The sequence below is a fragment of the Pelophylax lessonae genome, assembly GCF_965119305.1.
Source record: "Pelophylax lessonae genome assembly, chromosome: 4".
NCBI lineage: Eukaryota > Metazoa > Chordata > Amphibia > Anura > Ranidae > Pelophylax > Pelophylax lessonae.
The window spans coordinates 654,751,044-654,774,926 of NC_138771.1; the positions used below are offsets into that span (position 1 = coordinate 654,751,044).

At 49.3% G+C, this 23,883-nt stretch overlaps 1 protein-coding gene across 1 annotated transcript in view; it reads left to right on the top strand.

The window, feature by feature from the left end:
- The window catches only part of LOC309553046 (uncharacterized protein), a gene marked incomplete at both ends in the record, with an annotated part of 81,118 nt that overhangs the window by 43,645 nt on the left and 13,590 nt on the right, over positions 1–23,883 (top strand). Inside the window, one exon of the mRNA XM_082253945.1 lies at positions 18,594–19,502. Coding sequence (XP_082110071.1) covers positions 18,594–19,502 — 909 coding nt within the window. The remainder of the gene's footprint in view (positions 1–18,593; positions 19,503–23,883) is intronic.

The window sequence follows — 23,883 nt, forward strand, 5'->3', positions numbered from 1 at the left end:
TGGAATATAAGAACATGTTGAACAGTTCAATGTACAGGAAAAAGTACAAGGGAGGCTCTGAGAGGAATCTGCAACACCACAGAGATAGAGATGAAGAGACAAGTCCAAAACCAGACATGAACCCGATATAAAATCACCAAATAAATGAGCAGAGAGTGAAAATAAACAGAACTGGGAGACAATAAACTCAGAACAGGGGGAGCACAGAAGGTTTCCGGCACCCAGAGCAGAGCGCTCCCACCGGCAGCAGAAGGATCCATGGAAATACTGAGGAGACCTGTGATAGGGATCTCCATAGAGAAGATGACTGGAGAGGGAGGGGGCGAGACCCAGGAATGGAGGGAAGGCTCTGGAGTGGACAACAAGCAGCAGTGGACAAAGTGTGAAAGGCGGAGTGAGGGAGACAGAGCAGAGAATGTCAGCAGAAAAAGTCTGCTGATCCCATGGTAAAGGGACATGAACATTATAGACACCGTCACTAAGCCAACTGCGACCTTTCTCTCTCTCAGGGAAGATGGGAGCCCTCCTTACTCCCATACAAAGACCTTGTGTCTATCAGTTGGAGTCCTCCTGACTTCTGGGCCAGACCTCCTGTCTGCCAGGATGCAGCTGTCTCCAATTGGGAGCCCTGATTGCTAACCCTGGAAATAATATGAACCCAGCCCACAGGTGTGCAATCAGCAGGCTTGTCTTAATGAAAACCAGGCGTAGATCGCTAACACACACAGTGACCCGGGGCTGCCTCTCTAAAAAAAAAAATATATATATATACACATAGGTGTGTGCGCGGGGTGTGCCGGGTGTGCCTGGGTACACCCTAATGCCCAGGCACAGATCCGGCCACCCCAGGGCTTTTTAGCTGGCAGAATGTGTGGGACCTCCATTTCAGCACCTCTGCTAATGGATAATTGCAGTGCTGGGAGTGGGACTATTATTCAGTTGGCTGTGTACCTCTTCTGAGTGCACCCACTGGCCGCGGAGTAAGCAGGCAGGCGGCTGCATTTTCCGATGCTACCTCTATAGTTCCGGCTACAGCATTCCTGACAGAAGAATATCACTCCGCCGCCTGCTTTCAGGGATGCGGTAGCCGGAACTATAGAGGCAGATCCCTGTTTCTTTATCTTCTAAGGTTCCTGCCCACTGCCACAACAGGGCCGCCACTGGTTGCCAAAGCCCACCGCTGCCCTGGGCCAAAAGTATTGGTTGCTAGGAATGCCCCAGGCATTGGAGGAGGATGTACCTTTCTCCTCTCTGCTCCACCTCCCGGCATCCGCCCTGCAGACAATAGAACCAACTGAGGTAAGGGGGACCCCCGGTACTCAGGATGTGTCACTAGTAAAGAGAGAGTGGGGGCACAGACTCTGGCAGTGGCAGGATCGGTGCAGCACTGCAGCAGGCAGGGATAGAGAGCGTCCTCATTCTTAACCCCCGTACACATGCTATTCCAACCGTACACATTCCGTCAATCGGTCGTCTGTCTTTTGTCCAGAGTGGTGTCCGTTGGTTGGAATGTGCTCTAGACTGCACACAAATTTTCCCGTACGACAGAATTCTACTTCAGGAGTGATGTCATGTGTTGGATTGCTTTCTATGTGTTCTTTCTTCTCTGAGCATGCCTAGTCTTGCTCATAAGATTTTTTCCCCGTCAAAATCTATACTAATGAGACGAAAATCGGACGTGTGTTGACGGAGGACAAAAATTTTAATGCCTGCAAATCAGGATTTTGTCAGCCGAAAAGTCGGAGTCGGCTGTCGAAAAGCACCATACTAACAAGCCGAAAATCGGCAGATCGGTCGTCGGACGAAATTTCCCTTCCAAATTTCTTATCGTGTGCACGGGGCTCAAGTCACACTGTATGTGGGGCACTGGGGATCAGCTGAGAAATGGGAACCCAGCTTGCTATGCTGGGATTTGTAGTCCCAAGGAGGGGAGGACAAAGGTCACACATATTGGGGGGGGGGGGTGCTGCTGGTCATATTAAGTAAAAGGCTCTGTGCTGTGAGGGGGCTGCTTTGCCTGACCTGACCCCCCTTTTACAAATACTTATTGTCTGCCACCCTGGTTTAAAGGGGAACTCTGCAGACTCTGGGGTAAATGGGAACTCTGATGTGAGTGGGATCTCTGTGAACTCTGTGGTAACCAGAGACCCCCTCACATCAGAGGCCCCCTTACATCATAGTCCACAGAGATCCCTTTTGTGCCCCCCCTTACAGTGTATTGACTCTGGTGTAAGGGGAAATGCTGTAGACTCTGATGTAAAGGAGAACTCGGATGTGAGGGGGACACTGTGGACAGTGTGGAATTTTGTAGGGCCTCATTCACAAATGCTTTATTTTCTGAAGAGTGATCCACAAACAGATCGCTCTTCAGAGAGCATTTAAGAGGTGGTGAGGAGGCATTGTATCAACTCAACACCACCTGCTTCAACCAATTGAACTCCACACTGCACATGGTTGTGGGGCGCTTGCAAATTGCCACCATTCACTTGAATGGGTCACAGTCAGTGGGTGCAACACCTGCTGAAAGCAACAGGGGGGGGTAAAATTGCAGCTGTTGCGTGTGAACATGCCCAGCCATTGCCTCTACAGCTAAAAGGTGATAGCAATTGAGGGACGGTAAAAGAACAGTTTAACCACAGAGTTTTACTACCCCTCAACCACTAGTGTAAACAATTAAATGATTAATTAAAAAAAAATAAAGTGTTTTATTTAATATTTTTTTTTAACATTGAATAGTGTTAAAAAATGTTTTAATACATTTTGAAATGTTTGTTCACATTTATTTATAAGGGTATGTGTGTATAAATATATATATATATATATATAGTATATTCACATACACGCCCACATGTGTGTTTGAGCTTTGGGGTGCACACCCTAATGCAAAAGGCTGCGTATGCCTATGTATACACACAGTATAACATTTTATATACCTGTAAGCCCATCTCCCTCGGTAGCGGCTAGTTCCTGCCCAGTAGAAGGACCCTGGTGATGTCACAGACCATGTGACTGTTTGGTCACATGGTACAGAGAAGTACAGGAAGTGGACGGAACTCATTACATCCCATGTGTCTGCTCTGCAGGGAAGGTCTGTTCCCAGGTTTTTTCTGCTTCTTCTTCTGCAATCTCTGTATATATATGGGGGGGGATGTCTGTATATGGGGGAGATGTCTGTATATGGGGGGAGATGTCTGTATATATGGGGGGAGATGTCTGTATATATGGGGGGAGATGTCTGTATATATGGGGGGAGATGTCTGTATATGGGGGGAGATGTCTGTATATGGGGGGGGGCAACCCATCTCCCTCAGTGTTCTCTTCTCCTCACACACCACTTCCTGGTCACACTGTGATGATGAAACCTGGGTGGAGCTTCATGATGTCATCACAGTGTGGCCAGGAAGTGGTGTGTGAGGAGATGAGAACACTGAGGGAGATAGAGGCCGGCTATTGATGTGAGTGAATTTTTATCTTAAACACTTCCTCCTCTATAACTCTCCTCTCCTGAAATACTCTGCTCTTCTGGAGGACTCTGCTCCTTCCTCTATGACTCTCCTCTCCTGAAATACTCTGCACTGCTGGAGGACTCTGCTCCTTCATCTTTAACTCTCCTCTCCTGAAATACTCTGCACTGCTGGGGGACTCTGCTCCTTCATCTTTAACTCTCCTCTCCTGAAATACTCTGCTCTGCTGGGGGACTCTGCTCCTTCCTCTATAACTCTACTCTCCTGAAATACTCTGCACTGCTGGAGGACTCTGCTCCTTCCTCTATAACTCTCCTCTCCTGAAATACTCTGCACTGCTGGAGGACTCTGCTCCTTCCTCTCTAACCCTGCTCTCCTGAAATACTCTGCACTGCTGGAGGACTCTGCCCCTTCCTCTATGACTCTCCTCTCCTGAAATACTCTGCTCTGCTGGAGGACTCTGCTCCTTCCTCTATGACTCTCCTCTCCTGAAATACTCTGCACTGCTGGATGACTCTGCTCCTTCCTCTATGACTCTCCTCTCCTGAAATACTCTGCACTGCTGGAGGACTCTGCTCCTTCATCTTTAACTCTCTTCTCCTGAAATACTCTGCACTGCTGGAGGACTCTTCTCCTTCATCTAGAACTCTCCTCTCCTGAAATACTCTGCACTGCTGGAGGACTCTGCTCCTTCCTCTATAACTCTCCTCTCCTGAAATACTCTGCACTGCTGGAGGACTCTGCTCCTTCCTCTATAATTCTCCTCTCCTGAAATACTCTGCACTGCTGGAGGACTCTGCTCCTTCCTCTATAACTCTGCTCTGCTGGAGGACTCTGCTCCTTCCTCTATAACTCTCCTCTCCTGAAATACTCTGCTCTGCTGGAGGACTCTGCTCCTTCCTCTATAACTCTCATCTCCTGAAATACTCTGCACTGCGGGGAATGCTGAGTTGATCCCTATGCTGGGATCACATACACAATACATATATATGAAGGAAGGTGGGACACATTGGAGGAGGAAGTTGCTGTCAGTGAGAAGAATGCGGTGGGGACACATTGTTAGATTGTACAGATATGACTTGTGCCTGAAGGGAAGAGGAAGGTAGAGTTCTCCTGATCACTGTCACTGATAATCAGCAATGAGAACATCTTTTATCCCACACTCATCGATATCTTATGCTGATTGGTCCTTTAACTGCTTAAGGATCTCCCTACCTACATTTACTGCGGCAGAGCGGCCCTTAAGTGCAAAATCACTTCTCTATACGTGATTTCCTCTATCAGCTCTGAGGCACGTGTGCACACCACCGGAGTCCAGCTCCTGCTGTGATTGGACACAGCAGGAGCCAATCAGCGGGTCCAGCGATCGTTTGGAGAGAGGCAAAATTGCGGTCTGTCTATGTAAACAAGGCAGCCCGCTGTTCTGCCAGAGAGGAAAATGGAGATCTGGTGTTTCTGCTAAGCGGGAACACAGATCTCTGTTTTCCTTTAGTGAAAGCACATCCCCCACAGTTAGAAAGCACTCATAGGGAACACATTAAACCCTTTGATCGCCCCTGATAATAAACCTCGTTCCTGCCAGTGTCATTAGTACAGTGACAGTGCTTGTTTTTTTTAGCATTGATCACTGTATTGGTGTCACTGGTCCTCAAAAAGTGTCACTTAGATTTGTCCGCTGCAATGTCGCAGTCCCGCTAAAAATCGCTGATCGTTACTAGTAAAAAATATTTTTAAAAAAGTCCATAAATCTATCCCATAGATTGTAACCGCAAAAACGAATCAATCAATACACATTTATTGTGATTTTTTTTTTTTTTTACCAAAAATATGTAGCGGAATACATATTGGCCTAAACTGAAGACATTTTTATATTTTTTATATTTGTAATGTTTTATAGCAGATAAAAAAACATTGTTTTTTTTTTTTTTGGCAATTTTTTTGTTTATAGTGCAAAAAATAAAGACCGCAGAGGTGATCAAACACCACCGAAAGAAAGCTCTATTTGTGGGGAAAAAAAAGACATCAATTTTATTTGGGTACAGCGTTGCACGACCGCGCAAATGTTAGTTAAAGTAATGCAGTGCCGAGTATCTAAAAAATGGTCTGGTCAGGAAGGGGGTTGAAAAAATTATAGCTCCCCCCCCAGTGCTGGAACAAGGTCATGCAGTGCCCGGTGTGAAGATGGTACATTGCGCCCCCTTAATGTGTGCTGACAGATCAGTCTCAGCACGGCACGGCAGTTTCTCCTTCCCATCTCGGGTCATGTGATATGTACATGACAAGGGGAGACAGGAAGAAGAGCAAACTGCTCTCACCCCCCAGAAATTTGAAAGCATCTGAATCTCTGAATGAAATAGTAACAAAATGTGATGGGATGAACACCCCCGCGGACGGTTTGGTTTGCACCAGAACATCTTAAACAGGGGAAAAGTTCTAGCAAACATTCAAACCCTATTAAAGTCTATGGGAAAAGAACATGATAAATCAAAAGTCCTCTTTTTAAAGGCTTATATGCAAGGTATTGCTATTAAATGTGTGTGGGGACCCGGGTACTGCCCTGAGGGACATGCATCAATACAAAAAAAAATTTTTAAATGATCGTTTCTCTTACGTCCTCCGACAGTCGCCACCCACTCATACAGTCGTCACCAATGGGTATTGACTTCCGCTCCGCAGGAGTAGCTAGGCATAAGACTTGTTAGTAACAGAAGCTTTTAGCATAGACACACCCATGGGGGCTGTCCCACTGGTCAATACCCCACCCCTGCATTAAGCCATCCCAACTCAGTTTGTCTCTGCCTAGCGTCAGGAGTAGTTAGGCTTCCCTGTGCTGGGGCTCCAGTCTCAGCCTTCTAATCTTTTCTTTTTATTTTTTTATTTTTATTATGTCAGTTTTTTTCTTTACATTACTTTACATTACTAGCTGTTATTTTGTCAGCTTTAGTTAGTTGGATCTTTGGATGAAGATGGATCATGTGGAGCTGGGAATCGGACTGGCCTTCCTGGCTCTCCAGGGCAGAGGGTCAGATGGATCCCCAGCCCGCCATCGAGCATTCGGCTATGGTTCGCCCTGGCACTATGCTCACAGCAGGGATGCAGCCTGTGAGGTGGCTACCTCACTGGACGTTTCTGCGGCCCTGTGCTGCAGTGTCCTGTGTTTCTGGCTGACGGCATTCCCTATCATCTGAGGACAGAGGCTTTCCGTTAATGGAGGCACCCCACGCCATCCGGTACAGGTAAGTACTTTTCTGTGTGGGGGCCTCTGTCTGAGGCGGCAGTCCTGTGTTGCTGTGTGTTCCCCTCACGTTTGTGCATTGTGGGGCTCCCTGATGCAATTCCTGCGGGGGTCCTGTTAAATTCACTGCTGAGCGCTGTGTGGGTGGGGGCCCCTCTCCTGTGTCACTTGCTAGTGTTTTGGGAGATGCAAACATGTGTGAGGCGACCACTGCGGCTGAGAACCGCGCGGTCCGCCATTTTGGATGTGGGCAGCATGCTGGCTTCACTATGGGCCTTTACAATAGCTTGCTATGTAGTGTTTTTTTGCGCCAACCGGTGCCATCTTGTTGTGTGTGGCAGAACGATCGTTCCGAGCACATGTCGGCGGCCATCTTGCTGAAGCCTTCCATTCACTTCTATGGACAGCCATTTTCCCTGGGCCTTGCAGCATATAGATCAGCCTCTGGTGACCTCACTTCCTTTTCCTCTGGAGCAGCGATCGGTGTGGTAACACTCTGTGGGGCTCTGCAGACTATCTCTTCCATATCCCTCTGTGCTATCCTTCCTTGCCCAGTTTTGTCCCTTTTTGGGGGGTCTGTGTACACAGTGATTATAGCGGTGGGCTGCGCTATCCACAGCGTTTTTAAAGGGCCAGTACTTTTTTACTCATTGTTATGGCAATGGATTCTCAGCACAGCAAATTCCCTCCAGCCTTGGTGGGGGACCCCAGTTCTGCTGAACCCCCCTTTATACCTAATTTGGCCGCTGTAGTGGCGTCTTTGGTGTCAAAAATGGAGGTGCTGATGGCTGAACGTGCTGCTAGGAAAAAGCCCAGATTATCTCTCTCCTCTGATTCAGATGGTGACGTGGCTGCTGTGGCGGACGTGCCCTTTTCAGGGTCTCGCTCGTCCCTGGACCCTCTGGGGTCTGAGGGGGAGGCGGAGGTGGAGGGGGTAATGTGTCTCCCCCGGGGTCGCCTGAAGAACGTGCTCTCATGGATTAGTTGATTTCTTCTGTAAAAGAAACACTATATTTGGAGGATGAGCCCACTCCTCCGGCCATTATGTCCTCTTTTGGGACACATAGGACCCGCAAGTCGGCGCAGGTTTTTCCCTGCCCCGCTGAGTTTCATCACACTGTGAATGAACAATGGCGCAGTTTAAAAAGCCCCTTCACTGTGCCTAATAGGTTTAAACTGCTTTACCCCTTTGCGCCTTCTACGGATGCACGCTGGTGCGTGGCTCCCCAGGTGGATTACGCTGTGGCCGTGTTGAACAAGGCTACCTTGGTTCCCACTGAGGATACCCCGGTGTTCTGGGATCCTACGGACAGAAGGTTGGAGTCTTTGGCCTGCCATGCCTATACGGTGGCGGGCTTTATGCTCAAACCTATTTTCGCTTCTGTCATGGTGGCTCAGGCGGTGGCGGACTGGACCAAGGTGCTTAGACGCACTCTCGTGTCTGACTCTGCTCCACCTGCCACACTGGAAATGGTGGACCAAATTCATCAAGGGGTCATGTTTTTGTGCGATGCGGCCTTGAATGAGGCCCCGTTAGCTGCACGCCTGTCTAGTGTCGCGGTGCTTAACTGTCGACTGATCTGGCTGAAGAGCTGGTCGGCTGACCAGACGTCACGGAAAACAGTGGCTGACTTTCTTTATGCTGGGTCTCGCCTTTTTGGCGAGGCTTTGGATACCTTGCTGAAAGGATTCACTGGGGGCAAAAGCACTCTGCTGCCCCAGAATCCGAAGAACAAGTCCTTTCGCGGCAAGCGGGGTTCCGCCTCTAGACCCACTCAGGGGTCCTTTCGTGCCTTAAGTCACAATTCAAGGGCAAACCCTTCAAGGGCCTAAGTGGCCAGAAGAAGCCCTGGTCGGGTAAGCAAAAGTCCGGCCATGCCGGTACGGGCGGCTCAGCCCGCCTCTGCCTGAAGGGAAGGCCGGTGGACAGATTTTTTCCCTCAAATCTTCAGTTGACCCCAGGGCGTTTATAGGACCTGCATCAAGCGGTGCAGGATCTCCTGGCTCAGGGGGTGATTGTCCCGGTGCCTCATCGGGACAGGTTTCGGGGGTTTTACTCCAATCTGTTCACTGTGCCCAGAAAGGAGGGCAAGGTGCGTCCTATCCTGGACTTGAAAGCTCTGAACCGCTTTGTGCGCGTTCGGAAGTTCCACATGGAATCCCTCCGCTCAGTGGTGGCCTCCCTGAGTCCAGGGGAATTCCTGGCCTCTATCGACCTGAAGGATGCGTACCTTCACATCCCCGTTTTCGAGGGTCATCAGAGGTACCTCCGGTTCGCCATTGCGGAGGACCATTATCAGTTTGTAGCGTTACATTTCGGTCTCGCTTCGGCTCCAAGGGTCTTTACCAAAGTGCTAGTGCCTGCTCTGGGCCTGTTGAGGGCACAGGGCATTGCGGTCTTGGGATATCTGGACGATCTCCTGTTAAGATCGAGTGCCAGTCAGAGCCTGACGTGCGCTCTGTCAACTACGGTGCAGACGCTTCAGGAGTTCGGTTGGACCATCAATGTTCAGAAGTCGACGTTGTCTCCTTCGGTTCGCCTTCCCTATCTGGGAATGGTTCTGGACTCCGCTCAAGCGAAGGTTTTTCTGCCGAAGGACAAGCTCCGGACCCTTCAAAACGAGGTCAGGTCCCTCAAGGACAACCAGTCCTCGTCGCTCAGGACCTGTATGCGGTGCCTGGGGTTGATGGTATCAGCCTTCGAATCGATCCCGTTTGCTCAGTTTCACACTCGATCTCTCCAAGCGGATATTCTGGCCAGGTGGGACAGACTTCCTCAGTCCTTGGATCTGAGGGTCTCGTTGAGTCGCCAGACCAGAAGGGATCTTCTGTGGTGGCTTCAGTCCCCGGCTGTGTCAGAAGGAAAATCCTTCCGTCCGTTACTGTGGACAGTGATTACCACGGATGCCAGTCTGTCGGTCTGGGGTGGAGTCCTGGGCAACCTGTCTGCCCAGGGCATTTGGAATTAAGAGCGATCAAGCTCTGTCTCCTCCAGTGGTCGGATCGTCTTCGGGGCCGTCCTGTTCGGGTACAGACGGACAATGCTACCGTGGTGGCTTACATCAACCACCAAGGGGGCACCAGGAGTGCCCAGGCGGCCCGAGAGGTGACCGGCATTCTGTCTTGGGCCGAGACTCATGTCCCGGCAATATCGGCAGTTCATATTTCGGGTGTGGAGAATTGGCAGGCTGACTATCTGAGCCGCCAGACCCTGGACCAGGGGGAATGGTATCTACACCCGGAGGTCTTCCAAATGCTGTGTGCGAAGTGGGGATCCCCAGATGTAGATCTGTTCGCGTCTCAGCTAAACCACAAGGTGGAAAGGTTCGTGGCAAGAACGCGCGATCCTCGGGGCGGACGCCTCAGATGCGTTGGTGGCCCCTTGGCATCAGTATCGTCTGATGTATGCCTTTCCTCCAATTCAGTTGTTGTCCAGGTTCCTTCGCAGGCTGGCCTCGGAACCGAACTTGGTGATTCTGGTGGCACCAGACTGGCCACGCTGGTCCTGGTATGCGGACATCGTTCACCTAGTGGTCGAGCCTCCTTGGTGGCTACCACTTCGGGAAGATCTACTGTCTCAGGGACCGATCTTCCATACTGCTTTACAGTCGCTGGCTTTAACGGCATGGCTGTTGAAAGCCAGGTCCTGAGAGACAGGGGTCTCTCCCCAGAGGTCATTCCTACTTTAATCGGGGCTAGGAAAGCCTTGTCTGGTAAGATTTATTACCGCACCTGTAAAGGCTATTTTGCCTGGTGTGAGTCCAGGGGGTTCTCTCCTCGCTCATACTCGGGTGAATGAGAGTGTTGGCTTTCCTTCAGACTGGTGTGAACCAGTGCCAGGTATCTGCACTGGCTGTTCTTTTTCAGCGCCCTGTGGCGTCTCATTCCTTAATTCGCACCTTCATTCAAGGCGTGTGACATTTGGCCCCTCCTCGGAGGGAGCCTTTACCTCCATGGGACTTGAACTTGGTTCTGTCCGTGTTGCAACGTGCTCCCTTTGAAAACATCCGGGAGATATCGTTTCCTCTGCTGTCTAAGAAGGTTGCCTTTCTGGTGGCGATCACTTCTGCTTGCAGAGTGTCGGAGCTGGCGGCGTTGTCTTGCCGCTCTCCCTACTTGGTGGTTCACAAGGACAAGGTGGTCTTGCGACCTCATTCGTCTTTTCTCCCTAAGGTGGTCTCTGACTTTCACCTTAACGAGGACATTGTTTTGCCTTCGCTCTGTGCAAAGCTGAAGCATCCTAAGGAGGTTGCATTGCATTCCTTGGATGTTGTCAGGGCGATCAGGGTTTACCTGTCGTCCACTGAATCCTTTCGGAAATCGGATTCCCTCTTTGTCCTTCCTGAGGGACCTCGGAAAGGGCATGGCTGCGTCTGCAGCGACCATTGCCAAATGGATCAGACAGACCATTGTAAAGGCCTATGCTTTGAAGGAACGGGTTCCACCATTCCCTGTTAAGGCACACTCTACCAGATCATTGAGTACGTCCTGGGCCTACCGGCATCAGGCCTCGGTGGCCCAGGTGTGCAAGGCTGCGACTTGATCGTCGGTGCACACCTTTTCCAAATTCTATAAGGTGGATGTTCTGGCATCGGCTGATGCCTCCTTTGGCCACAAAGTTCTCAGTGCGGCAGTGCCATAGGGGACCCTTGTTGTTTTGTGGGTCCCTGGCTGTTGGGGTTGTTTATCCCCTGGGTTATTTGCTTTCCTGGGCTGTTGCTCCTGTTGAGCCTTTTCCGTTGCCCAGAAGGTTCCCTTACTGCGTATGTAAGGTTCCTTTCTCTGATGTGGGTACTGCGTTGCCTTTTCTACGGTTGCGTCTCCCACCCCTCATGTCTTCACTGCTTTGGGACGTCCCATTGGTGACGACTGTATGAGTGGGCGGCGACTGTCGGAGGACTTAAGAGAAAACTGAATTTTTGTAAAATCTTACAGTAAAATTCCTTTCTCTGAGTCCTCAGACAGTCGCCGCCCCCGCCCCTCTTTTTTTGGGTTTTCTGGTACACTTACTGCTATGCTACCAAACTGAGTTGTGATGGCTTAATGCACGGGGGGTATTGACCAGTGGGACAGCCCCCATGGGTGTGTCTATGCTTAAAGCTTTTGTTACTAACAAGTCTTATACCTAGCTACTCCTGCGGAGCGAAAGTCAATACCCATTGGTGATCACTGTATGAGTGGGCGGCGACTGTCGGAGGACTCAGAGAAAGGAATTTTACGGTAAGATTTTACAAAAATTCAATTTTTTTAAAGGAGCAGTGGTTTTAATGATGCAGTAAAAGTGTAGTGTAAATGTAAAGTAAAACAATAAAAATGAAAAATTCCTTTAAATATCGTGCCTGGGGGGGGGGGTCCCCTTGATGTGCCTGTAAAGTTGGGCTTTTGTACCATGTATAGAGGCTGCTGCAGCAATACTGATGTTTCTAAAGGAAAAAATGTAATTTAAACTTGCTGTAATCTATTGTTGGCTCCCGGCAATACAGATAAAAAAAATGGCATAGGGTCCCACTCGGTCCATACCAGGCACTCCGGGTAGGGTTCCCCTGAAATCCATACCATATGAACTTCCTGATTTAAGCCATGTCTCTGCACTTCCTGGTTGCCAGAATATTGTGCCTTCACCAGCCAATATCTTGCTTGTCTCTCTAGCTGCCATCCGTATCTTCGCTACCATTCGTTACCGACATTTGGCTTGCTCCTCGACTACGCTTCTGCTTGATCCCTACCTGCTATATCTGCTACTGGACCAGGACCAGTAGCTCTGGTGAACACCAGTTAGTACTTAGATTCCGCACCTCAGACGAGCCTGCTTCATCTGCTAGGGTGACCTGCCTATGTTCCTATCCTGTTGGTTCCTGTGTGAGCTTCCACTGCTATAGCAACTGGTCTTCAAGCCTGACCCCTCTTCCTGACATATTGACTGTGCGCTCGACAGGCAAACATTCCGCTAAGTGCCAAAAAAGTTCAGGTGTTAGGCAAGTACCTGAATGGTCGATGTTTAGGCCAAACATATGCTCGACCTAAACCGTTCACCTATCCCTAGTGGTGCCTGAACACTGTAACTTCTCACAGTTAATCTTGCTGGACACAGGAAGGGGCCCTGCTGTTAAAAATTAGAAACAAAAATTGAAAATACATACACCTGTCATATATGTGCAGAGAAATTGGGCCTTGGGTGTTGGTGGTACCTGAACACTGTAACCCCCTCACAGTTACTCTTGCTGGGCGCAGGAACGGGCCCTGCTGTTAAAAATTTGAAATTAGAAACAAAATTGGAATTACATACACCTGTCATATAGGTGCAGGAAAAATTGGGCCTTGGGTGTTGGTGGTGCCTGAACACTATAACCCCTCACAGTTACTCTTGCTGGGCACAGGAATGGCCCCTGCTGTTTAAAAATTAAGAACAAAAATTTAAATTGCATGCACCTGTAAAACAGGTGCAGAAAAAATTGGCCTTGGGTGTTGGTAGTGCTGTAAACCAAAAACATTGTCGAAGCTAACATAATCAAGATTTAGGAATAGGATAGGCAGCATAGGCAGTCTTTAAGGGATCCCAGATCCCTAGCAAATTCAATCAGTTACATCAGCATCAGGGGTCTAATAGCTGCTGTTGATCCAGGACTGATTTATTTTGATAAATGTCAACAGAGTCTGTGGACAGACACACTCTTTTATCCATCCCCAAACCTCCACCAGCACTGAATGTCTATTCAGAAAGCACGCTGGAAGCAGGACAGGCCAGTAGCTCAATTGCAAATTGAGCAGGTTCTGGCCAGTGGTCTATCCTCAAGACCCAGTGAAAGGCATCGTTCAGCCAGCCGCCTTCTCCACCGCTCCTCCTTTGATCGAACAAAGCCTCAGAAACACGTTGTCCAGGAAATGGTAACCTGCCAGTGTCTGGAAAGGTGTTACACAAATTTTTCTTCAAGGTGTCCTCAAGATTTTTCATCCTCTGCTCCTTCCATGAAGGCAGGATGAGCTCTGCAACTTTATACCCTTGTAACGTGGATCAAGAAGGGTTGCCAACCAGTAATGGTCCCTCTCCTTGCACATGCAGCGTAAGTTTGAGGAAGCATGAGATTAAATTCTTGTGGCCTCCTAAAATGGTGACAGGACAGTGCATGCATCCTTTATCAGCAGCCATTGGCGTGACGAAAAGAAGCCAAGCTCCCCTGAGCCTGTCCTTGTGCCATACTCACACAGGTACCCATTGATGGCCCTCTGCTGCGTGTGCAACCGCTGCAGCATTGCCAAAGTTGAGTTCCACCTGGTGGGCATGCCACAAATAAGGCAGTTGGTGGGCAGGTTGAATTCCCATTGAATGTCAGCTAGCCGAGCACTGGCATTGTAGGATCACCAGAAATGGCCACAGACTTTTCTGGCCTGTCTCAGAAGATCTTGTAAGCCTGGGTACCTGTTGAAGAAATGCTGCACCACCAATTTCAAGACATGTCAAGCATTGAAAATGTGTCAAGTGTCCCTGTCGGAGGGCGAAGAGAAGGTTGGTGCCATTGTCGCATACAACCATTTCTGGCTCAAGCTGCCATGACGTCAACCACCTCTGAGCCTGCTCCTGCAGAGCTGACAGAATCTCTGGCCTGGTTTGGCTCCTGTCCCTAGACAGACCAATTGAAGCACTGTATGACATCTTTTAGCCTGATTTCTTGTATAGCCCTTGAACACTTAGGGAGCACTGCTGGTTCAGAGGACAATTCAGCAGAAAAGGTCATAGAAGAAGAAGAGGAAGGGGTGGAGCAGACAGATGTGTCAGAATAACCCCCAGCTTTTTGGAGACGTGGTGGCGGAACAAGCGCCAGCACTGAACCCTGTCCTGCATCCTTCCCAGCTGCCAGCAGAGTTACCCAGTGCGCCGTGAAGGAAATGTAATGTCCCCGACCATGCCTGCTGGACCAACAGTCAGCAGTAATGTGAACTTTCCTACTGACTGCTCTGTCCAGTGAGGCCAAAACATCACCTTCCAAATAATGGTACAGAGCTGGAATGGCCTTACGTGCAAAGAAATTTCTTTTTGGAACCTGCCACTGAGGTACAGCACATTCCACAAATTCATGAAAGAGGGCAGAGTCTACCAGATGAAAAGGCAGCAATTGTAGTGCTAGCAATTTGGCCAAGCTAGCATTTGGACGCTGAGCGAGTGGATGGCTGGGACAGTATTTTTTTTTTTTTACGGTTCAGCAACTGGGGTAGCAAAATTTACCTGCTGGTCAAATCAACAGGTGGTGTACTGCTAGCAGATTGGGTGCACGTACCTGTGGCTCCCAGTACTATACCATCATCCCTCTCAGTGCAGGTTTTTGAGAGGAATTGAGGTATAGTAGGGGTAGAGATTCCAGATGAGGAGCAAGGAGAAGTCTGCATTTTATTATGATGTGGGTCTTTCAGGTGCTGTTGCCAATGGACTGCATGGCAGGTTGTCATATGTCTTATCAAGCATGTGGTGTCCAAGCGGTGTAACGCTCCTGCGTTTTATGTATGGTGTGGATTTTCAGCTGCAGAAATATTCCACTTCAGTAGTCATGTAGAGAAACGCTGAGATACCATTCCCAACTCCCAATGACTCATCATGTGTGGAGGATCTCAATTCAGCAAGTAAATACACACACTCAATAAGATGTTTCCTAGAGTGACTTATGTATATAGTAACACAGTGATGATAGGCTGAAGAGACAGGTTGGGTAGAGATGGTAGATGACAGACACTTGAAAGGAAATGTTCTTGAAAGTGAGATAGTAGCAGATGAGATGCAGATAGGTTTAGCAATCATGTATGGTAGCAGATGACAGAGTAGCAGGTGGACATACAAGAGAGATCAACCCAGTGCAAGAACAGGTGGTAGTAGGCTGAAGAGCTAGCAATCTTAGATAATGCAGATGTAGTAATAGTCCTTAGTATGCAGAGCTAGATAGTGTAAGCTTTAGTATGAAAGTTATAGAGGTTTCCCCTACGGGGTACTTATCACTAATAGCAATGTAGCAGAGGAGAGGTTCGGCAAGAGCGGATGATCCGGTAGCGGGATACAGGGATCAGCGCAGCGTGGTTCCGACAGCGAGGTAAGCTTGCAAGCATGAGAGCTTCAAGACAGGTTAGCATCAAGGCACAAAGCAGTTTGAACGAACACATGTGAGTGAGAGCCGGCGATCTAAATAGCCATCAGTCCGGCGCTCAGTGATGACAGCATCAGTCTTAAAGGTGCATGCGCACCTTACCAAAAGAGAATGGTGGGGCGCATACACTTATGAAAGAGTAATTAGGGTACCCAAGGTACCAGAACATTACAGTACCCCCCCCTTAAGGCCGGCTCCTGAAGGCCTCTGGAGCTGGTTTGTCTGGGTACTTCGCATGAAAATTGCGGATTAATCTAGAGGCATGTATGTCAGAGGTGTTTAGCCAGGTGTCTTGGGGCCCATAGTTCTTCCATCGAACCAAGTACTGAAGTCTTCCTCTGTGGATACGGGAATCCAGAATCTCTTTTATCTCATATTCTTCTCCACCTTCAACTTGTACAGGAGGAGGAGGTGGGATAGTAGGCCTTATTCCTTGGTCAGGAACATGGGGCTTTAGTAGCGACACATGGAAAATGGGATGTATTTTGAGGTCTATTGGCAATGTAAGCTGTACTGCAGCTTTTCCAATAAGTTTCTTGATTGGGAAAGGTCCCAAGAACAGAGGTCCAAGCTTTTTGCTAGGGATTTTCAGTCTTAAATTTTTTGTTGAGAGCCAAACGAGGTCCCCGATAGCGTACTGAGGAGAAGGTCTTCTGCGAAGATCATAGTATTTCTTTTGTTGACTATGAGCTTGTGCAATGGTAGTATTAAGCAAACCCAGAGAGTCCTTTATTTGGGTAAGATAGTCTGAAGCTACTGGGTTATTTGAAGGAAGGATGCGTGGTGGAAGAATAGAGGGATGAAACCCATAGTTCAAGTAGAACGGACTCTGCATGGTCGTACTGTGGGTTGCGTTGTTGTAGGCAAATTCTGCCAGAGGGAGAAGATCCACCCAATCATCCTGTTGGTAAGAAGTGTAACAACGGGCCGCCGCGTAACAGCATGGACGTCTGAGCACAGAGCTCCGCCAGACCAGGGAGAGAATCTACTACCATCGGCGCCCTAACACCTCGCAAATCGCCCTGCTCCTGCCTGTGTGATTGCTGGACTCGCCCTGCCTTCGATACCGATGGCTAAGAAGAAGAAGGATACCTGCCAGCCATGGCAGCTCCAGCACTTCTTTATGGCCCAGGACAAGCAACGCAGCCAAGATGGCGGCGGCGGCGGATCTCCGGCCTCATCCAGCGGGACATCTCACTCCTCGCCTAGCCCTCCACATACCTCGGCACAGAAGGCGGGACAAACTAGGTCCCCGGCGGCCTCCACCCCGATGTCCAGGAGTCCTGTAAAGAGCAAGCCCAGACTATCGGGAGACATGTCGGCCGTGGAGGTAAGCCAGGGGGACCTTTCGTCCACCAACACTACCCGGGAATTGTCCCCTAACATAGACACCTTCCCTGCCAGCGAAAAGCCGGTCTCTGAGGTCAGACTCAGAGACATGATGATGTCCCTGCGGGCTTCCATGCACGCGGATATGATGGAATGTGTCGCTGCATTTAAGGTGGAGGCGCAGGCCCTGGGAGGACGCATGGACAGGGTTGAATCCAAGATGGGGGAGTTTGCAGCCTCACACAATGAACTGATCGATGCCCACTATACCCATGAGGATGAGATTGACAAGCTCAAATCAAAATTGGCTGACATAGAGGATAGGTCGAGAAGGAACAATGTAAAGATCAGGGGGGTCCCAGAGTCGGTGCACCCTGGTGCCCTGGACCAATATGCACGAGACCTTATTTTAGCAGTCCTCCCGAACACACCACAGTCTGAACTTGTCATTGACAGGATTCATCGCCTCCCTAAGCCTTCTCACCTACCGGAGGAGATCCCCGAGATGTTATTATGAGGATTCATTTTTATCATGTAAAGGACAGCCTCATGTCAGCATTCCGAAAGAGGGATCCTATACCGGAGGCGTACTCCAGACTCCAGCTTTTTGCTGACTTGTCACAATACACCCTGCAACAAAGGAGGGTTTTACACCCACTGACAAAAATCCTCAGGAATCATTCCATTATCTATAGGTGGGGGTTCCCTGTGAAGCTTACGGTCACGTACAACAACAAGCCCCACATTATTACCACCATGCAAGCTGGCCTGGACTTGCTTCAGTCTTGGGGTCTCCTCCCGGACCAAGACAACACCCCTCCAAGGCCATCCGGGCGCATCTCCCCACTACCTGAGGACTGGCAAACGGTCACCCATAAGAAAAAGGGGAAGAAGCAGCCCAAGGGGTCGCCACCTCAAGCTTTTCCACAGAGACCCTCTCCCTGAGCCTGGCCGTAGTGCCCACCCAAACCTCCCCCCATGACTATGTGCAGTAAACCTGCTCACGAGTTTGTTCTCAATTTTTTATGCATATTACGAGCATTTCATCTTTGCACCTATGTTTTGTTGTTTCTCTTTTTTTTTCTACTCCTTTTTGGTCAGCAGATTAAACCCATGGACTATGGACACCTCGTGTGGACACAGGTTGCGGACGGCCCCTGCCTTCTTTGCTCACTGTGGCTCCACGGATGGTTATTTCTGTGCTCCCTACGAAGTCGTACTGGATCAGGTAATATCACCACCGCCTACACGCTTAAATGATGGCTATCACAATCACCTCCTTCAATGTACACGGCCTCAACCATCCTGCCAAGCGAGCTTCTATGTGGCGTGAGGCTCTACAGTTGAAAAGTGATCTCCTATGTGTACAAGAGACTCATTTTATGCAGTCCTCAGCCCCAACGCTGTCACACAGAAGTTTCCCTCATGTTTACACAGCTTCGGACAGTTGTAAACGCAAGGGAGTTCTGATAGCAGTGAGAGACTCTGTAGCCTTTTCCCTACACAGGGTTGTTCCAGATCCGCTGGGAAGATATCTTATACTGCAGTGTGAACTGAACAATATCCCCTATACGATCTTGAATGCATATGCCCCCAACACGCGTCAGATACGCTTCTGGCGAAGGATGTTCAGACTATTGGACAAGCACAAGTATGGTTCCTTGGTAGTATGTGGGGACTTTAACTCAACGGCGGACCCCGCGTTGGACATCTCCTCCTCACCCAAGCGATCGCCTCCGGCTTTACAATCTATATTTCATGAGGTGGAGATGTTTGATGTGTGGAGATGCCACCACCCGGGGGAGAGGGATTATTCATTCCACTCCTTGAGACATAATACCTATTCCCGCATTGATATGATACTGGTTGACAAGCGTCTGTTACAATTGGCACAAACCTCGAGCATTCATAACATCACGTGGTCCGACCATGTCCCAGTATCCATTTCTGTGCGGGAAGATCGTACCCCGGGTCCAGCGTATCTCTGGAGGGCGAATGCACAGGTGCTAGACTCTCCTCAATTTGCCTCTCAGATAGAGCGACACCTTGAGGAATACTTTTTGCATAATGAGGGTTCGGTTTCTGACCCCACGGTGATCTGGTGTGCCCACAAGGCCTTTATTCGGGGGATACTTATTAAACTGTGTGCAAGGCTTAAGAGGCAGAGGACACGGCAGCTGGACCACCTCATGGCAGAGATCAAGCGCTTAGAACCCCTAAATAAGAACACCCCCCATCCTCGCTTTGCCCAACAATTACTCAAACTTAGATCGGATCTGAGAAACCTACTGGTTGAGAGCCAAGACAAATATTTTAGAGCCCTGAAACTCTCCCACTACTCGGCAGGTAACAAGGCCGGGAAGGTATTGGCGAATAAACTTAAGGCTAAACGCGTCAAAAACAGAATTGCATACCTCCTGGATCCCGCCACAAACTCAAAAATCATGAACCCGCAGGACATAGCTGACGCATTCGCTAAATATTATGGATCCTTAACCTTAAAGATGACCCTTCCACCCCTCAACCAACCGATCAACTTATTTCTGATTTTTTGGCGTCCATAAACTTGCCGACACTTGACCCTTCCGCCCTGCAAGCTCTGAACACCCCAATCACGACGGCCGAGGTGGAACGGGCCATACGCACCCTTCCCTCCGGTAAATCCCCGGGCCCTGATGGACTCCCCAACTTATATTATAAGAAGTATGCAAAGACGCTTAGTCCTCACTTAGCCTTGATGTTTGCGGCTGCTGTGGCCTCTGCCTCCATGCCAGGGGAGTTACTCCAAGCATATGTTGTTACATTACCCAAACCTGGCAAGGAGCCTACTTCTCCCCCCAATTTTAGACCGATATCCTTATTGAACACGGATGTCAAGCTGTATGCTAAGGTGTTGGCCCTTAGACTTCACCCTATATTGCCGAATCTCATCAACCCGGACCAATCCGGGTTTGTTCAGGGACGACAGACGTCGGATGCCACAAGAAGGGTCATAGGGCTTATAGACAGAGCAGGGTCCGGTCGGGTGCCTTCTCTGCTGCTCTTTGGATGCGGAGAAGGCATTCGACCGGGTCCATTGGACATACATGACCAGGGTGTTGCAGCGGTTTGGCTTCCGGGGACCTATCTTGAGTGCGATTTTAGCGCTCTATTCCAACCCTTCCGCGAAGGTGTACACCTCTAATATGCTCTCAAAAGCTTTCCCAATCACCAATGGAACGAGGCAGGGCTGCCCACTCTCCCCCTCAATTTTTAACCTTCTTATCGAACCTCTGGCGGAGGCCGTTAGATCCTCTCCTCACATCAAGGGCCTTGTGACCCCTTTGCGCTCCCATGTAATAAACCTGTTCGCAGATGATGTTATAATCTTCATGACGGACCCAGAAAAATCCCTAGCGGCTACACACTCCCTGCTGCAGCGGTTTAGCCTGGTTTCCTACTATAAGGCTAATTTTGCGAAGTCCTTGATCCTTCCCCTGGGCTTACCTCAACAACTGAGTCGTAAATTACAATCTCTGTACCCCTATACATGGAAACGAGATTGCATACCTTATCTGGGGATCTTACTGACCCCAACGGTGGATAAATTGGCTGCTACGAATTTCCCCCCTTTGGTAACTAAAATTACGCAGGAGTGCCAGAGAATCCTGAAAACTGAACTCACCTGGTCGGGCCGCCTTGCCTCGTTCAAAATGATTATTCTACCTCAGATCCTCTACATATTTAGGTCCTTAGTTATTCCTGTCCCCCGTCAAATTCTCGCATCGCTTCAGACAGCACTGAAGGGGTTGGTATGGAAGGGGAAGAGACCAAGAAGTGCCCACTCCCTTCTCTCTAAACACTGGACCGCAGGCGGAATGGGCATGACGGATATCGGTGACTATCTCCTCGCCTCGCACTTGGCTCAATTAAAGCACTGGGTGGCCCCAGGGTGCCAAACGGTGTGGAGTTCTTTGGAGGAGGACATCTGCTCTCCCCTTCCCCTGCGGACGGTGCTCCTGGCAGATGTGTGGCGCCCATTGCCGCTAGAGAAGTTGCCCATCTCTGTCAGGGCCTCGCTGTTGGCTTGGCGGGCGTTCGCGACTTGTGCACTACCGTCATCCCAAAAAGCGAGGGTCCCTATCCCCACGGAAGTATTGGAAATAGTTATCCCTCACTCCTCCTTCAGAATGTGGACTAGTAGGGGCATTACGAATTTGGACCATATTCTGATAGGAGACAACATCAAATCCTTTCAAACCCTACAGGCGGAATACGCGCTCCCCTCCTCTGAGCATTACAGGTATCTACAGCTCGCCCATTTCCTCCGCTCCTTGACATCCCCTCATATCCACTTGCCCCTAAGGGGCTGGACGTTCCTGCGGGGTAACCTCCGCTCGATTAAAGGAACCTCCCTTTTCTACAACCTTTTTCACAACAAGTTGGATTACTGCAAAAGTGTCCCACTTACAAAATGGGAGGGGGATCTAGGGGACTCATTTACTGATGAGCAGTGGAAAGCAGCCTTCCGTTCGGTTAGGCAAGCCTCATCTTGCACAAACCACTGGGAACTGTCCCAAAAGATCACCCTGCGATGGTACCTCACCCCATACCGCCTTTCTAAGTTTGTACCAAACTATTCACCCCAGTGCTGGAGGGGGTGTGGCGACGTAGCCCACCTTGTTCATGTGTTTTGGTCTTGCAAGCACCTGACCAGTTTCTGGAACAAGATATTCTCCATAATCTCAGAGATTACTGGGGTGATAACCCGCCCATCTCCAGCAATGGCGATATTGAATATAGGGGTTGAGAGGTTCCCTATAGAAAGTAGCTCCATAGTTACCCACATACTACTGGCCGCCCGCGGCCTGGTGACTAGACGATGGAAATCAGATATTGTACCCAACCCCTCAGAGGTCATTGCCATGGTCAAAACTAATTCTGTATATGAGGGCATTCTCGCATGCAAAGCTGGTCGCAGCGCCAGATTTGACCGTGAATGGTCCTTGTGGTCCTCTTGGATCTCGACTAAGGGTTATTAATCTTGCTTTGCTGATAATTTGATTTAGGATTACTCTGCTGACCGGTTATTTTTGTTTTTTGTTTTTGTTTTTTCTTTTTCTGTTATGTTTAATGGCTATCCCCTAATTTCACCAGTTCCCTACTTTTTGCTGGATATGGCTGATGTATACAATGTGATGATGATTTGCAGACAACTCACAAACTAGTCTCCCCTCCCCTTTTTCTTTCCCCTGTTTTCCGAACCTGTGGTCTCCTCAACCCTTCCCCCCCTCTTCCTTCCCCTCCTCCTCCCCCCTCCCTCCCCCCCCCTTTTTTTTCTCTTTTCTCTTTTTCTCTTCTCCCTTTCTTTTCTCTTTCTTCCCCTCTTATTATGTTTTTTCCCATCCCTTCCTTCCTTGTCTCCCCTCGTTGCTCCTCTCCCCTACCCTTTCCCTTTCCCCCCCCCTCCCTCCTTTCTTCATTATTCCTTCCTCCCCTGCCCCCTCCTCCTTCTTTCCCCTCCTTCCCCCCCCCTCTCCTCTACCTTCCTTCCTTCTCACTCCCTCCAACCTTCCCTCCCGGCCCCCTTCCCCCCCCCTCTCCCCTCCTCCCCCTACCTCCCTCCCCTTTCCTCCAATTCTTCTATCCCCCCATTCCTCTCCCCTCCTTTCCCATACCCCCCCCCCCCCACATCTTTCACCCCTCACTCTCCTCCCCCCCTTCTCTCCTCCCCCTCCTTCCTATGTATCTCCGGCCTTCTCTCCCTGCTCTTCCTTCCTCCCCATTTCTCTCATTCCTCTCTTCTCCCATTTCTTCCCCCCCCCCCCCTCTTCCCTCATCCCTCTCTACCTATTGATGCCCACATCCAAATCTTTATGTGCATCCATGCTGGCAGACGAATACTGCATTAGATGACACATTACGTCCCGAAAGGTCTGCCCAAGACTCTTAATGGTATAATTGTATGACAATTCTAAATTCTAACTGCTGTACATATCCGTGTTGCAATTTGTATACCCTTTCTTTGTTATGCTATGTCATAAAATGTACTGTTCCTTTTAAACCTAATAAAAACTTCTTTAATGGAAAAAAAAAAAAAAAAGAAGTGTAACAACGTAAATATTGCTCGATGCATTGGTTGACTCTTTCAGTCTGTCCGTTGGTCTGCGGATGGTAAGGAGAAGTGAGCTTCCGCTCGATCCGTAGTATGTGACATAGTTCTTGCCAGAACTTGGAAATAAATTGTGATCCACGGTCAGACAGAAGAGTTTTTGGGATACCATGTAACTTAAAGACATGTTTCATCAGGAGTTCTGCCGTTTGTTTGGACGAAGGTAGTCTGCGAATAGCAATGAAATGTGCCATTTTTGTCAGATGGTCCACTGACACTAAGATGGTATTAAATCCTTTGGAAGGAGGCAATTCCACTATAAAGTCCAAGGACACAACTTCCCATGGAGTTTGGGGTATTGGTAGACTGCATAGTAGACCGGATGGTCTCGTAGTGTCAATTTTGGACCTGGCACAGACATTGCATGAAGAGACGAATTTTTGTATAGATGTTTTCATGTCAGGCCACCAGAATTGCCTGGCAATCAGATTAATAGTCTTTGTCATACCCATATGTCCTGCCATTGGAACATCATGCGATAATTCCAAGATCTTGGTGCGTATGGTAGGTGGTATGTAAAGTTTGTCGTTGTAGTAGAGGAAGCCTTCTGCATCAGTATTTAGTTGTGGTGGGGGT